Genomic DNA, 16525 nt, shown 5'->3' with positions numbered 1-16525 from the left:
GTGAGTCATCAGCATATCTCAGGTGTCTCAAATCTTGATACATCTTATTTTGTAGCTCTGAGAAAAGATTATTGATTCTATATCTAATATATTACATTGTATGCATATTCCACATTATTAAAAAGTAAAGTTATTATAATTTAAAGATGTTTCATTTTCACATTTCATAAAATAAATCAATGCTTGAATGAAACAAAACTTCTGTTTATGGTGACACAGAATACTGGCTAGCATAGTAAAGGTTAAAAAGAACTTGGTTAAGGGGAAAAACAAAATCATACATTTATATTAGAATTACAGAAAAAAATGAAAATCCTTATTTAGGACGATTGCAACTGGAGGGCAGTTTGGTATTAGGAACACTATCTGTTGCTCTGGCCACAATGGCAAGTAGGTTTCCAGTTGCCAGTTGATTTGCATTGTTTATTTTGGCCTAGCAAATAAGCACATTCGCTCTCTAGTTTTTTTTTTAAAAGGGATAATCATTAGTTTTTTCAAAGGGCTTTTGGTAGCAGAAGTTCTAGTTATAATAATTTTTGTTTCCCATTTACATCTTCTGATGACCTGGGATAATAAATTAGAACTAAAGATTTGTGCTGCATTTTAAATTTTTTTTTTTTTTTTGATAGACACAGCAAGAGAGGGAACACAAGCAGGGGGAGTGGGAGAGGGAGGAGCAGGCTACCCGCGGAGCAGGGAGTCCGATGCGGGGCTCGATCCCAGGACCCCGGGATCATGACCTGAGCCGAAGGCAGATGCTTAACGACTGAGCCACCCAGGTGCTCCTGCATTTTAAATTTTAATGAGTGGAAATATTGGAGAGCTGTAGAACTTTATGAACACTTACTACCTTCATTTTGTTAACCATAGCTACTGTGCTTGATAATACAGTATGGATAATATGGTGGTGAGAAAATCTTGAAGGACATCTAACAGACTGGACAGAATGAAGCAGTAGACCAGATAGGTCAGGGAAACATGGCAGATGGTATTTTGAAAAAGTGAGACAAATCCAGAATGCACCAAGTAGTTTGCATAGGGTTCACTTGTTAATTGAATATTTAAGGCTATAATAACATTTTATATATTTTACATAGCTAATAAAAATTATTAAAATCTTGCATTTTATATATATGTTTTGCACTTAAAGTCATTTTACACTATATCAGTTTTCAAATACTTAACATTGTATAAAAGTAGAACAAAATCATAGAACTGCAAAAGATCTTAGATCTTTTCTAACACTGCTTTTCATTTTATTTAGTTATTTATTTATTTTAAAGATTTTTATTTATTTATTTGACAGAGAGAGAGAGAGACACAGCGAGAGAGGGAACACAAGCAGGGGGAGTGGGGGAGGGAGAAGCAGGCTTCCTGCTGAGCAGGGAGCCCAGTGTGGGACTCGATCCCAGGACCCTGGGATCATGACCTGAGCCGAAGGCAGATGCTTAACGACTGAGCCACCCAGGCGCCCCATAACACTGTGCTTTTTAAAGATGGGAAATTGATGTCCACAAAGTTCATTTGGAGAACAAAGTACACACATTTCCACATGTGCTCTCTCTCTCTCTCTCTCTCTCTCACACACACACACACACACACACACACACACACACACACATGCACACGGACAAGTTTCTGGCTTCACATAGAGATCAATATTACTGTGAACATTTGTATAAATTCGAAAAAATCAAATAGGTGTTAATTGAACCAGTAGAAATATTTTAACTTTTTCTTTTCAAAAAGGAAAAGAAAAAATTTACTTCTAAAGTCTTAAAACTTTAAATGAAGAATTATATGAAAATCAGAAAAAGTTCTAAACTATTTTAATTCATTGGAATAAAAACATAGATGTCTAATGATTTCAAAAGAACTATTTTTAAGAACCTCTGAGAATTATGATTACAGCAAGACAGCTAAATTGACTAGCAAAGGCAGAATTCCTCACAATATTCTCTTTAGATACTGAGGTTTAATCCAAGCCTTATATTTGTCAGTTTTGTATTATTAATATATTTATATCAAAGAACTAGTCACAGGGATTCTCTCTATTTTAAGTCTGTAAGAACCATCACTAGCATGCACTGACAGATGTTAAAGAATGTCTATGGAAAGAATGTCAAAAACCTCTCCAAAGGAAAGTCTTTAAAGCATGTCCTTAATAAAGAAATGCAAAACCAGATTTAATTGCCCTTTTCCTAAACAGCTCAGCCATGCAGGCTCATTTACTACAGCATATGGTCTGAGAAAGCACACAGTGGAAGAGAGCAGTCATGGTGAAGGCTGGGATTGAATCCATTTAGGCTGGAGTTCACAAAGATCAGTCAGAAGCAAGCACTTGAAGTTAAAAGAAAGAACACACCAAGCAGTAGAAACACAGGCTATTTTTATTTTGAATGTGCTCATTGGAGACATCCTATTTGCCTTTCAAGACAGCAGTATTATTCAGTGGTTTTATTATGAAACAAAAGATTTCTGAAAAATAATATCTGGGATGTTTTTCCTAATTAAAAAAAAAAAAAAAAAAATAAAAAAAAAAAAAAAATTGCATAAAGCCACAGAGATTTCTTTTTTTTTTTTTTTGGATGTTATTATTTGTTACCACTGAAAGTCATCATTTTTCTAATGGGGGAGCAGTCAAAATAATGAGTCAGATGACAACAGTGTGTTCTACGTTTTATTTAAAAGGGAAGACATTATAAGCTTATATGAAGTGGTAAATTCTTACCACCCCTAAAGGGATTAAGTTTATAGTTCTTGCCAGAAGTCACAGGTAATTGAGAACTTGAGAAAAGGAAGAGGAAAAAAAAATCTGTGAATCCTTTCATACCACTTTGTAGCATTAGGCAAGTGATTTTACTTCCATGTATCTTAATTTTATGCCTGTAATATGGGGAAAGCTATCTTTATGGAGAACTTAACTATAACCTCAAAATATCTAATAAGACAGTTGAGCTGCTTATGGGTCTAGTACAATGTCACACATGGAATTGAGGAAGAATACAAAAGGTAACAGAAAGGAGAGAAATGTTTGAGGGGTTAGTGATGGCAAACAGGTATCTGACTTTATTATTGCTGAATCTAATTAGTGGTATTTATTATAACAAATTATTTCAGAATGCTATTTTGCCTGCAAAACTAGCCTTTCTGCCACAATGTATATTTATATATTGTGGGACAAGTATGCTTACTTGTCAATTTGAAATGGTCTGAAGTGGCACTGTGATGTGGTTTTTTAAATTAAATTTAAATTAATTAAGTATAATTTAAAAGTTCAGTTCCTCACTCAACACTAGCCATATTTCAAGTGCTCAAGCCTTATTTAAAGTGTTTCTGTTCTCACAAAAAGTTATGTTGGGCTGTGGTGTTTGGTATTATTGATATTTTTGTTAAGTTTTTATCGTTCCATTTCAATGAAATATAAGAACATAAATCATGTGTCTTAGATGGCAGGTATAGAGGGGACTGATCTACCAATGCAAAGAGTAGGCCAAAGGTTAAACTACAAAGAAGATACACTTACCACATGTAGCAAAACACAAAAATGAAATGGCGGTGTTGTTTATGGTGATGTGATTTTTCTGAAACAGTGAACATTCTGAACAAAGTCAGTCTTCTCTTCATTTACACAGTAATCACACTTCTGGAAATTTAGTGAATACTTAAACTTTTATTTAAAAAAATAACTTGTTGTCTTTAGCAGATATAGTTCTAGGCTTAGATAATTATAAGTAGGTTTTCCACCCACATCAGTGTCTAGCACAGATGCAGGACAACTCTGTTGTGCAGAGAGTTCTGTATATTACAGAATGTCTCCATTCCACCCACCCCCTGGGTGGGTTGACAAATAAATGTCAACCTGATCATTGTGACAACCAAAAAGTACCTCTAAGCATTTCTGACACATTTTAGAAAATCTGTGCTTTATGGTGGGCCCAATATTCAAGACAGTGGGTCCATCCAGTCTCTTAAAAGATAATCATCTTAAACCTGTTTTTTGTTGGATACTTTTTTTTTATTATTATTATTTTTAAAGATTTTATTTATTTATTTGAGAGAGAGAGAGAATGAGAGACAGAGAGCACGAGAGGGAAGAGGGCAGAGGGGGAAGCAGACTCCCCGCCGAGCAGGGAGCCCGATGCGGGACTCGATCCCGGGACTCCGGGATCATGACCTGAGCCGGAGGCAGTCGCTTAACCGACTGAGCCACCCAGGCGCCCTGTTGGATACTTTTTATTGATTTATCTTTCTTCTTCCATATTTTTAATTTGAAAACATAATGCTGCTGTGCATCTAATTCTTCTTTTAGAACACCTGCCCTTATTCATTCCTTATGGGTAGACTTTATTAAGTGACCAAGGATAATAAAAGAAAATTTTTTCTTTACATTTATTATGGATTTTTTTTTTAAGATTTTCTTTATTTATTTGACAGAAAGAGAGACAGCGAGAGAGGGACCACAAGCAGAGGCAGTGGAGGAGGGAGAAGCAGGCCTCCCGCGGAGCTGGGAGCCCGATGTGGGGCTCCATCCCAGGACCCTGGGACCGTGACCTGAGCCAAAGGCAGACACCTAATGACTGAGCCACCCAGGTGCCCCTTTTATGGATTTTTATATCCCTTAGAAAATAAAGCTGTATAGCTTTGTATGGCTTTGAGCATTAGCTCCATGAGCTTGTGCAGTAAAGTCCTGGGTTTCCTTAAGAAGCACTTTGGAAATAAAACAGAAGTAATTATCACAGGGCCATGATGTGTCAATAAAATGAGAACCCATTTCTTTTCCTTCAAGAAAGATAAACAGACTTAAAATCTAGAGCGGGGCTGCTTAATCTTAGAGGTCCATGGTTGGCCTTCAGGTAATCTGTGAACCCCTTTCACACTGTAGTAAAATTTTGTTATGGGTATCTGTGCAATTTATAGAAGAGTCCATTGATACAATCAAAAGAATGAGGAAGAACTAGATAAAAGAATAATAAAACTCCATTATAAAAAGAAGACAGAGGAGACAGATTCAGGTTTAGAAAAATCATGAAAGGGGATGGTTGATTAGGTTAGAAGTTAAGGCTACTATTGAATTTAAAATGAAGCTAAAGACTGCTTCTTGGAGGAACAAATAATGAATCTATAGAAATTGTTGTCTTCCTCTTCTAAGAAATGGTATGTGCTAAAAATACAAATAGATTCATAAAAGGTTTAACTCCACCAAAAGTTAATGAAGCAAGAGGGATAGCAGATAGGTAAAATGAGACACCTTTTCCTGCCCCTCAATTTTCCTGAGCCCCTCCCGAAAAAAGTACAAGAGTAGATAAATCAATGTGACCCTTTTGTGACTGACAGTATATGTGGTTTTCTTGTTTTTAGTTATGTTGTGGTCAGTGCTGGGAAATGACCGTTCAGTGTGTAGTTCTCTGGATTTTACTTGCTTTTGTTCAGAGCTATTTTGCCTCACATCCTTATTGGAAATTCAACATTCATTTCAAAAGAAATGGTTTTCATTTTTGTAGAACATTTTTGTTACAATATATTTTAAAAGAAGAGTGCTTATACCATTAAAATAAGTAAAATTTGAATCAAAGCAAATATGGGAAGAAAACCCACCTCCAAATTTCCCTTCTGTATGAATCTTTTATTGATTCCATTGTAACTGAAAGTGCTCTTGTACTCTGCATCACTCCAACATAGAGGATCAGTTTTTACTGGGTTCGTGTTGATGATGCTGGGGGGGGGGGGTGTGAGTGATGGTGATAGCTAACAGTTATGAGCATTTATAAGGGCTCAGCATGTGTTAATTTACTTCATGCTCACAAGAACCTAGGACATGGGTTCCCATTTTACAAATGAGGACACTGAAACAGAGATAAAGTAGCTCAGAGTTATATATCTATAAGTGATAAAACTTCACATGCCTAGTTATCTGACTCCAGAGTCCATGTTCTCAATCACTACATTGCCTTTTCTGGATTTTTATACTTAGGCCAAAATATTTGAATAAAGTGACCATTTAAAGTCTGCGTAGGGGCACCTGGTGGCTACTCTTAAGTGTCTGCCTTCGGCTCAGGTCACGATCCCAGGGTCCTGGGATCGAGCCCCGCATCGGGCTCCCTGCCCAGCGGGAGGCCTGCTTCTCCCTCTCCCACTGCCCCTGCTTGTGTTCCCTCTCTCACTGTGTCTCTGTTGTCAAATAAATAAAAAAAAATCTTCAAAAAATTTAAAAAAAAAAAGGCTGCATAAACAATCTGAGAAAAGAGTTTACTGGCATATTCATTTTATTTTCTTGTTTATTTTTTTTTAAAGATTTTATTTATTTGAGAGAGAGAGAGCACGAGCAGGCAGGAGGGGCATAGGGAGAGGGAGAAGCAGACTCCCGGACTGGAGGCTGGATCCCGGGACCTGGAGATCATGACCTGAGCTGAAGCCAGACGCTTAACAGACTGAGCCACCCAGGTGCCCCTGGCATATTCATTTTAAATATTGTAATGTGGAACAATGGAAACCCAAATGGGAAGACTAAGTAATATTAGTGATTATCAAAGACTACAGAAGGTTCACCTCGAATTACATTGGAAGAAATGGAGTTCTCAGAAATACATTAGTTATTTCTTTTTTTTTTCTTTAAAAAGTGTTTCAAAGTTAAAGTAAGGATAAACTCCATATTAATTGTATGCTGCTATTTCTGTTGGGGAAGTATGCTGACCTTTCCATGTCCTGGATTTTCCAGAACGGATAGTCTTGAGTGCAGGGGAGGCAGCCCCACTCCAGGCCGTCAGTGGGCTTTGTTCAGGGAACTCTTTTTAGGTGCATTTCTCCATGATACATTCCTGACTTTCTTTTTTTCTTTCTTTCTTTTCTTTTCTTTTTTTTTTTTCACCTGTCTAAATTACCCTAGAAGACGGTCGTCACTTATGGAAAACATCTGTTACTCTTGAAGCTTGTTAATGGTGGTCACAAAGTTTTGTCACAGGTCCTCATTTTACTGGCCTTTTGTATTTATGTAGACTGTCCTGTCCTCCTGCACTTGACTGTATATAATAAACATAATTCTAGGCCAGATTTTTTTCAAGTGGTGACCAGAGGAGCCTGAGTAAGAATCACTTGAGAAGCTTGCGAAAAAGGTAAATTCCTAAGTTCCACCTCAGATTTGCCACCTCACTCTCAGGGTTGCTTCCCTCTATTTGCATTTTTAACCAGTACCTCAGGTGTTTCTGATATACTGGAAAGTGTGAAAACCACTGTTCGGAAGGCTACATTATGTGAAATGTCGTCATGGTACTGTAAGAGACAGATATGAAATCCCCACCCTGAAGGATCTTATAGTCTGTTAAAGGAGATAACACATGGAAGTAACTGTAATAATACAGAGTAAAAATGAAGTACCATAAAAGTAGAAACAGCTACTCTAGATAGCAGAAGTAAGAGAATCTTTTAAAGGTTTGGTTTTGTTTTGTTTTATGTAGTGCACAATGCATATATTTGGATAATTCTTCTTTCAACACACATAAAGGCCTGCAGTTTGTTTTTCATCTCCCATTTCCATCTCATTGGGTAATTCCCAGAATTTCCATATTTTTTAGAGATGAAGGCAAAGCATTAAAATCATTAAAACCTACTGCATCTGGGTGGCACAGTTGGTTAAGTGTCGTATCCTTGGTTTCAGCTCAGGTTGTGATCTCGGGGTCTTGAGATCGACCCCAGTGTCGGGCTCTGTCCTCAGTGCGGAGTCTGCTTGAGATTCTCTCTCCCTCTCCCCCTCCCACTCGTTTTCTCGCTCTCTAAAATAGGTAAACAAATCTTTAAAAAAAAAAGAAAAAGGCTACCACATCTAAAAATGGGAACAAACTTTTGCCTTCCATAAATTACCAAGCATACTGGGCACTCATGGTGTTTCTGTTTTTATTTTAATTGGAGATTTTTATCATTTACAGAACCACTTATACTGTGAACTTCTTCTTTGCTATGACTTTGCCCAGAATTTTTTGTCCCTAGTGTTTGTGACGTGTTCAGCTGTTTTTATAAAAAGCCACTGTTCATCTCCTCATGATTAGTTTATAATCTACCGATGAGTAATACTCCTAAAACTAAGTGAAAAGAAAGAAGCCAACAATTGAACAATGGAAGAAGAAAACTAACATTTATTAACCACTATATGCTAGGCACAGTGCCAGGCAAATTTCAGAGAGGTTGAGTAAATGGACCAGTCCACACAGCTGCTAAAGCCAAGAAAATAGAAATTCTAGATCATCTGTGACCTGGTGGCTTTTATCATACTAATTTATTGACTGACATTTGAGTACCTGGTACATCAGTACTGGAAGGATCCAGAGATGAATAACAGTGCCAGACCTTGGGGGGGGGGCATACAGACTAATGAGAAATCAGAGACTTATGCAGATAACCAACACAAGTATGTGAGGCGCGCTAACATTTGCAGTCATATGCTAAGTGTTTTCAACATATTATCCCATTTAACCTTCACCTGCAAAGTAGTTGGAATCGCTATCATTGTAGATGAGGAAATTGTGGTTCAGAGAAAGCAAGTTACCCAGGATTACCCAGCCAGTAAGTAGCAGGGCTCAGATTTACATTAAGTCTATGACCGCGAAACCTCTTTCTTCCATGGGCATTCCAGTGACAGACTCTTCATTCCAACAAGGAGAAGATCAAGGTTCTCGGGAGCTACATTTGATATATCCAGTTCTGCCTAGAGCTTAAGAATCAATGGGATAGATGATAAGTTCAAGCAGTGCTGGCAACAGAAGCAAAGGTACAGAGGAATAGAAGTATGTGGGAGTGGGCATTAGGCCAACGTATGGAACCCATCTTGAGAAGCGGGCTAGAAATGTGGCTCTGAGAAGATCACATCAGGCCTCAAGCTTCAGCTAAGGGGTGACGAGACTAGGGCGCCTGGGTGGCTCAGTTGGTTAGGCGACTGCCTTCGGCTCAGGTCATGATCCTGGAGTCCCGGGATCGAGTCCCGCATCGGGCTCCCTGCTCGGCAGGGGGTCTGCTTCTCCCTCTGACCCTCCCCCCTCTCGTGCTCTCTGTCTCTCATTCTCTCTCTCGCAAATAAATAAAATCTTTAAAAAAGAAAGGGGGGGGGTGACGAGACTTGAAGGATTAAGTTCAAGAAATATCTGTTAAAGAAATGAACTAAACTTGCTAACTGGATGTTGCAGGAAAGGAGGGGAGGAGGGGTCAACGTGAATCAAAGCTGATTGGATGAATTACTGTGAGTCATGCTGTAAGGACAAATGAAAGAATCTATTAGAACATAGAGTATAGTTCCAAGTAATATAGAAAATAGTGTTCAGTTTTACCTTGTCTGTGCACTAACCTTATTTTCCCAGTGGTTCATTCATATAGAATATGTCTTATAATTGCTGTTTTCTAAGAATATAAAGCTATGCCTCAATTAATATTCTAGGATATCTTCAATTTTTTAAACAAGTAAGATCTATGCTGTCAAATACACACTCATGTATACATACATGTAAATATACATATAGAAGGACTAGAAAATATGACTGACTTCACTGTTTTACAGTTTTACAAAAGAACGTTTGCTTCTACAATCAGAAAGAAAAATATGTTTTTAAAAAAACCAAGAAGCCTGGGGCATCTGGGTGGCTCAGTCGGTTAAGCGTCTGCCTTTGGCTCAAACCTGGGATCAAGTCCTGCATCGGGCTTCCTGCTCAGCGGGGAGCCTGCTTCTCCCTCTGCCTGCAGCTTCCGTTGCTTGGACTCTTGCTCTCTCTGTCAAATAAATAAATAAAATCTTTAAAAAAAAAAAACAAACAGAAAAAAAACTGAATAGCCTTCATTTTTACCTAATGGACCATTTATAAATTCCTTCAGAACACCTAATCAAACATCATGTGGAGCCTACTCGTTATATGTTCTACAAAATTCCTTTTCCAGTGACCTTTTTGGCATACTTTGTTTCTTTACTTTCCATTTATGTAAAATTATTTAATTTTAAAATTAACTTAGGACGCCTGGGTGGCTCGCATCGTTATGCGTCTGCCTTTGGCTCAGGTCATGATCCCAGGGTCCTGGGATCGAGTCCTACATCGGGCTCCCTCCTCGGGGGGAAGCCTGCTTCTCCCTCTCCCATTCCCGCTGCTTGTGTTCCTGCTCTCACTATCTCTGTCTCTGTCAAATAAATAAATAAAATCTTAAAATAAATAAATAAATAAATAAATAAATAATAAAATTAGAATACTCAGAGTGCACAGGCATACCTCAGAGATAATGCAGGCTTGGTTCCAGACCACCACAGTGAAGCAAATATTGCAATAAAGTGAGCCAAATGAATTTTTTGGTTTCCCAGTGCATATAAAAGTTATGTTTACACTATACTTTAGCCTACTAAGTGTGCAATAAAAGCATTGTATCTAAAAAAGCAATGTACAATTCACCCTTGAACGATGAAGTAGTTAAGGGCGCTAGCCCCCATACAGTAGAAAATCTGTGTATAATTTTGGACTTCCCAGAAACTTAACTACCAATAGCCTACTCTTGACTGGAAGTCTTACGTCTTACTGATAATATAAATAGTCAATTAACGTGTATTTTGTATGTTATGTGTATTATATGTACTGTATTCTTATAATAAACTGGAGAAAAGAAAATACTATTGGGGGCACCTAGGTGGCTCAGTCAGTTAAGTGTCTGTCTCTTGGTTTCAGGTCAGGTCATGATCTCAGGGTCGTGAGATCAAGCCCCACCTCGGGCTCAGTTCTGGGCATGGAGCCTGCTTAAGATTCTCTCTCTTCCTCTCCCTCTGCACCTCCCCTGCTTGTGCTTACTCTTTCTTTCTAAAAAAAAAACAAAAACAAAACAAAATGTTATTGAGAAAAATCATAAGGAATAGAAAATATATTTACAGTACTGTACTGTATTTCTTGGAAAAAATCCACATATAAGTCGACCTGTGCAGTTCAAACCCTACTGAAAGGTTAGCTGCATATACTTTAATTAAAAAATACTTTATTGCTAAAAACTGCAACTATCTTCTGAGCTTTCAACCAGTTGTAATCACTGATCACAGATCACCACAACAAATATAATAACAGTGACAAAATTTGAAATATTGTGCAAATTACCAAAATGCGACAAAGAGACACAAAGTGAGCAAATGCTATTGAAAAAATGGCAGCAATACATTCATTTACACAGGGTTGCCACAAATCTTTGTAAAAAACGTAGTATCTGCAAAGTGCAAAGGGAAGCACAATGAAACAAGGTATACCTGTATATTTAGATCTTTAAAGATTTTTGGATTTCAATCAGTAGCAATATTTTCATTCTCCTGCACCTTTTCGTAATGTTGGTATTGCACTCTTAAAATACTTGTTCAGGGAAGAAGGCAAGTGACTTTAGGTTTTCATTTGGTATTATAAAATATGATTTTATTGATCAAAGTGAGCCATCGTGCATGTTATGGCTGTCATCACACTAATTACAGTGTGGTCAAGCCCCAGCGCTAAGCTTCACATTTTGACTTTTTTCCATTTTGCTTTTGTACAATTTCCTTTACTTTAAAAGAAGATTTTTAACGTTAGAAGAAAAAAATGTATCTGAAAATCTTTTTTTCCCCTTGATTTCACTCTCTGATTTTAAAAAATGAATGACATATTAAAATAAATGTCAATTTCAAGAATTGACTTGTTTGAATTTTGGTTTGGACTATGTTTTTATTTTGCTTATAAAATCTTTAAGAGGCACCTTAACATAAAAATTCTGATACATCTAAATTACTTTTCTGTCAAAAACAACTATTTTTCAGATACTGGTATAAAGTTTAAAAAAAAAAAGAAAGATGTATTAACTTCTTTATTTTGAGCCACCACATTAAAATTAGAATTTGAGTTTTACTTTAAACTAGTTGTTTATATTGTGATGTGCAGAATTCATGGAATTGTTTTTCTTACTATTTAGGAAATACCAAAAGGGAACCAGAGTCCGACTGCGGCTATTAGATCTTGAACTTACATCTAGGTTCCTGGGAGCGACTGCAGATACAACTATACTAGAAGCGGATGCAATTCTCTTAGGAGTCCAGGAGAGTAAAGACGCAAAATCAAAAGAGGAACATCGTGAATAAGAAACAAACTTTGTCTAAAACTAATGATGTAATGTATGGGGATAATATAAGAATAAAAAAATTAAAAAAAAAAAAAGAAACAAACTTTGCTTAGTGCATTCACTCCTTTTTTGTTGAACCCAGATACTCATCAAGAATGCAATTAGAAAATTGTGAATAAATGATTGAAAGAAGACATAATAAATGAAAGCTATAATTATAGCTCTTACTCGTTAGAATTTTCTTTAGCTGTTTCTCCCCTCCTCCCCTCCCTTTTACACCCATTCTTTCCTTTGATTGGGGTAATATAAACTATTCTAAGAAATTCTGTCATTCAATAAATATGTTTTGAGTGCTTGCTATGTGCATGGCACTATTCAAAACAGCAGTAAACCGATTAGACAAGATTGCTTGCTTTGTGGTGTTTCCCTTTGACTTGGGGAAACAGAAAATAAATGGGTAAAGTATATAGTGTGTTAGACAGTGATATGTGCTAAGGACAAAATAAAGCAGGGAAGGGAGAGGACCTGAATAGACATTCTTCCAAAGAAGACAGTTGGCCAACAGGTACATGAGAAGATGCTCAACATCACTAATCATTAGAGAAATACAAATTAAACCACAGTGAGATCACCTCACACCTATTAAAATGGCTGTTATCATGAAGAAATAACCAGTGTTGGTGAGGATGTGGAGAAAAGGGAACCTTCTTGCACAGTTGGTGGGAATGTAAATTGCTGCCACCACTACGGAAAACAGTATGGAGTTTCCTCAAAAATTTACGAATGGAAATACCATATGATCTAGAATTTCACTTTTGGGTATTTACCTGAAGAAAACAAAACACTAACTTGAAAAGATATCTGAACCCACATGTTCTTTGCAACACTATTTTCAATAGCCAAGATGTGGAAGCAACATAAGTGTCCATCAATGGATGAATAGATAAAGAAAATGTGGTGTGTGTGTATAAAATTCAGCCATAAAAAAGGAAATTTTGACATTTGTGACAACATGAATGGACCTTGGAGATACTATGCTAAATGAAATAATAAGAAGAAAGATAAGATAGCATATTATCTCACATGTGGAATCAGGAAAAAAAAAAAAAAAAGAGCTCATGGATACAGAGAACAGACTAGTGGTTGCCAGAGGTAGGAGTGGGGTATGCAGAATGAAGGTGGTTAAAAAATACATACTTGACACTTCCAGCTATAAAATAAATAAGTCATAGGATGTAATATACAGCATGGTGACTATAGTTAATAATATCGTATATTTGAAAGTTGCTAAGAGAGTAGATCTCAAAAGTTTTCATAACAGACAAAAAATTTTGTAGCTATGTATGGTGATGATGTTAACTAGACTTATTGTAGTGATCATTTTGCAGGAAATACCTAATTATGCTATACACTTGAAACTAATATAATGTTATATGTTAGTTATATCTCAATTAAAAAAAGTAAAAGGGAATGGGGTTGTGAGGTGTCAGAGTGACAGATTGAAATTTAAGTGTAGTGTCAATGGAAATCCTCACAGAAGAATCTGCTTTTTTGTAATGTATAATTTTTATTTTTCCACTGATACAGTATTTAGAAAAATCTCTCCTTGGGGCAACTGGGTGGTTCAGTCGGTTGGGCATCTGACTCTCTTGGTTTCAGCTCAGGTCGTGGTCTTGGGGTGCTGGGATCGAGCCCAGGCATCAGGCTCTATGCTCATCGGGAAGTCTGCTTGAGATTCTGTCTCCCTTTGCCCCACCCCATGCTTGCATGTGCGCGCTCTCTCTCTCAAATAAATAAATAAATAAAATCTTAAAAAAAAAAAGCTACGAACTTGTCTTTTTTTTTTTTTAAAGATTTATTTATTTATTTGACAGAGACACAGCAAGAGAGGGAACACAAGTAGGGGGAGTGGGAGAGGGAGAAGCAGGCTTCCCGCGGAGCAGGGAGCCCGATGAGGGGCTCGATCCCAGGACCTTGGGATCATGACCTGAGCCGAAGGCAGACGCTTAACGACTGAGCCACCCAGGCACCCCCGAACTTGTCTTTTTAATTGAGTTATAATTGACACATAACATTGTATCCGTGTCAGATGCACAACATATAATGATTTGATATTTGTATATGTTGTGACATGATCACCACAATAAATCTAGTTAATATCTGTCACCATAGATAGTTTCCAGGAATTCACTTTTGAATGATATCTGAAGGAAATGAGGGAGCTAGCACATGAGTCTCTGGGGAAGAGTATTCTGACAAAGGAAATGGCTAGTGCAAAGGCCCTGAGGCAGGACTGTGCCTGCCCAGCTTAAGGAACAGGGAGGAAGCCATTAGTAGCTGAGAGTAAGAGGAGTAGGAGATGAACCTGGAGAGTAGGAGAGGCCTTGTAGGTCCTGCTATGGACTTTGGCCTTTACTCTGAGATGGCGGGTCTTTAAGGATTCTGAGTGGAGGAGGGATATACTCTGACATTATAGCAGGATCCTTCTGAGTAGATTGAAGACAAACAGCAATAGCAAGACTTTTGAGGAGACTTGCAGGTAATCCAGATGAGAGGTGATGGCAGCTTGGATGAGTGTGGTAGCAATGCAGGCAGTGAAAAGTGGTTGCGATCTGGATATATTTTGAAGGTAGAGACAGTGGTATTTCCTAACATCGGATATGGATTGTGAGATAAAGAGAGCAGTGAAAATGCCTTTTCATCTCTTATGACACCAATCTAAAGGCTAGTTTTTAATCACTCAAGTTCCCAGCTATACTGGGTTGAATAGTGCCTCCCCCCAATTCATGTCCACTCAATCTGTGAAGGTGACCTTTTTTGAAATAGTTTGCAGATGTAATCAAGATGAGGTCATGCTGGATTAAAGTGGGTCGTAAATGTAATATGACTGTTGTCCTTATAAGAAGAGGCAAATTTGGACACAGAGAATCAGAAACACAGGGAGAATGTCATGTGACAACTGAGGCAGAGATTGTAGTTAGGCTACCACAAGCTAAGGAATGCCAGGAATTGCTGGCAACCACTAGAAACTAGGAGAAAATTCTAGAACAGATTCTCCTTCTGAGGTCCCAAAAAGGGAACAACCCAGTGACACCTTGATTTCAGACTTCTGGCCTCCCAAACAGTGAGAGAATGAATTTTTGTTGTTTTAAGTCACCCAATTTGTGGCAATATGTTATGGCAGCCCTAGAAAACGGATACACCAGGCATATATGAGAAGTCTGATGTCAGGCACTGATTGCCCAGCCTGACTCAGGCAAAGCTATACATCACTCCTATGCTTTGACCCTACGATCCTATTGGCAGCCTGTATTGTATCTCTAGTTTCCTCTGCTCCGTATTGTAATATTCTTTCTTGCTTCACTTCTTTATATGGCATGTCCTCCATTTGCAGCCTTGGTGGAAACCTCCATCAGGGTCTGAACCTAGAGAATCAGTCCCCCCAAACATCAGTCACCTAATTAAAATCACCCAGGTTGAGATTTCCAAGAAAATCCGTTTTCAGTGAACAACCTTTGTTCCTTTAATATTAAAGTAAGGTAAATATTTGAATCAAGTCAATACTCCTTTTATAAGTCAACTAATCATGCCAAACAAATGAACAGTGATGATCTCAGCGTTTGTGTCCACTCCGGTCCTCTGGGAAGCAAAGGCTAAGAGTAGGAAGTGCAACTGTGGGAGAAAGGTCTGTGGGGCATAAAGGGTGAAGGGGCAAGGTTTTATAGATTTTCAGGCAAGATTTGGTTGTGTAGCTATTTACATATTCCTGAGCAGCTGAAATATGATTAATCAAGAGTTTATGTCTTTGATCAATAAAATGTTAAAGAATTTTCTCTAATAAATACCGACCATGGTACATCCTTAGAAAAATAGATTATATTTTCTGTATATCCCTGAAATTCTTTCTAAATACTAAACCTGGCCTATACTGGGGAAAGCATTTTGCGTAGAATCTATATAGATGGAGAGATGCTAGGGAGAAAGGAGACAGCAATAGAAACGGTATGCAGAATATGTGGTGACTTGGACATTCGCTAACGCTAGTATGAACTGACTACACAGAGATTTTGTGGTGGAAGAAGGAGGCGAGACACCACAGGCGAGGCCAAGGGGTCTGGAGAACATAAGATAATGACCCCATGCCTCTATATATCTCTCTGCAACAAAGGTGAAGATTACTGTTTTGTCCCGATATGCAAATCCTGCTCAGACCCTAGGACAGGCCCTGTCTTTCATGTGGAGGGAGATGGCATCGGAATAGGAAATCAGCCCTACAAACAGGACCTTACAGAGGGGAGAGAGAACACCTAACTTTCTCTAGACCTTGACTTGGAGCCATCTAGAGATGCTTGAGGGAACACTGATGAAAGCAGAAGCTGATCTCTGTCTTGAGGCAGGAGGGCAGAAACAAAGCCAAAACAGAACCTAGGGTCCTATAAGG

At 37.9% G+C, this 16525-nt stretch overlaps 1 protein-coding gene across 1 annotated transcript in view; it reads left to right on the top strand.

Moving 5' to 3' along the window:
• Positions 1-12304, top strand: part of MRPS28 (mitochondrial ribosomal protein S28) — a 111250-nt gene extending 98946 nt beyond the window's left edge. The window contains exon 3 of the mRNA XM_021688653.1: positions 11938-12304. Within this exon, the coding sequence (XP_021544328.1) occupies positions 11938-12103 (166 nt within the window). The 3' untranslated portion in view covers positions 12104-12304. The remainder of the gene's footprint in view (positions 1-11937) is intronic.
• The last annotated feature ends 4221 nt before the right edge of the window (positions 12305-16525 follow it).

Source organism: Neomonachus schauinslandi, chromosome 4 (genome assembly GCF_002201575.2).
Source record: "Neomonachus schauinslandi chromosome 4, ASM220157v2, whole genome shotgun sequence".
NCBI lineage: Eukaryota > Metazoa > Chordata > Mammalia > Carnivora > Phocidae > Neomonachus > Neomonachus schauinslandi.
Note: the sequence above shows the minus strand (reverse complement) of the source record. Positions and strands in the feature narration are given on the sequence as shown.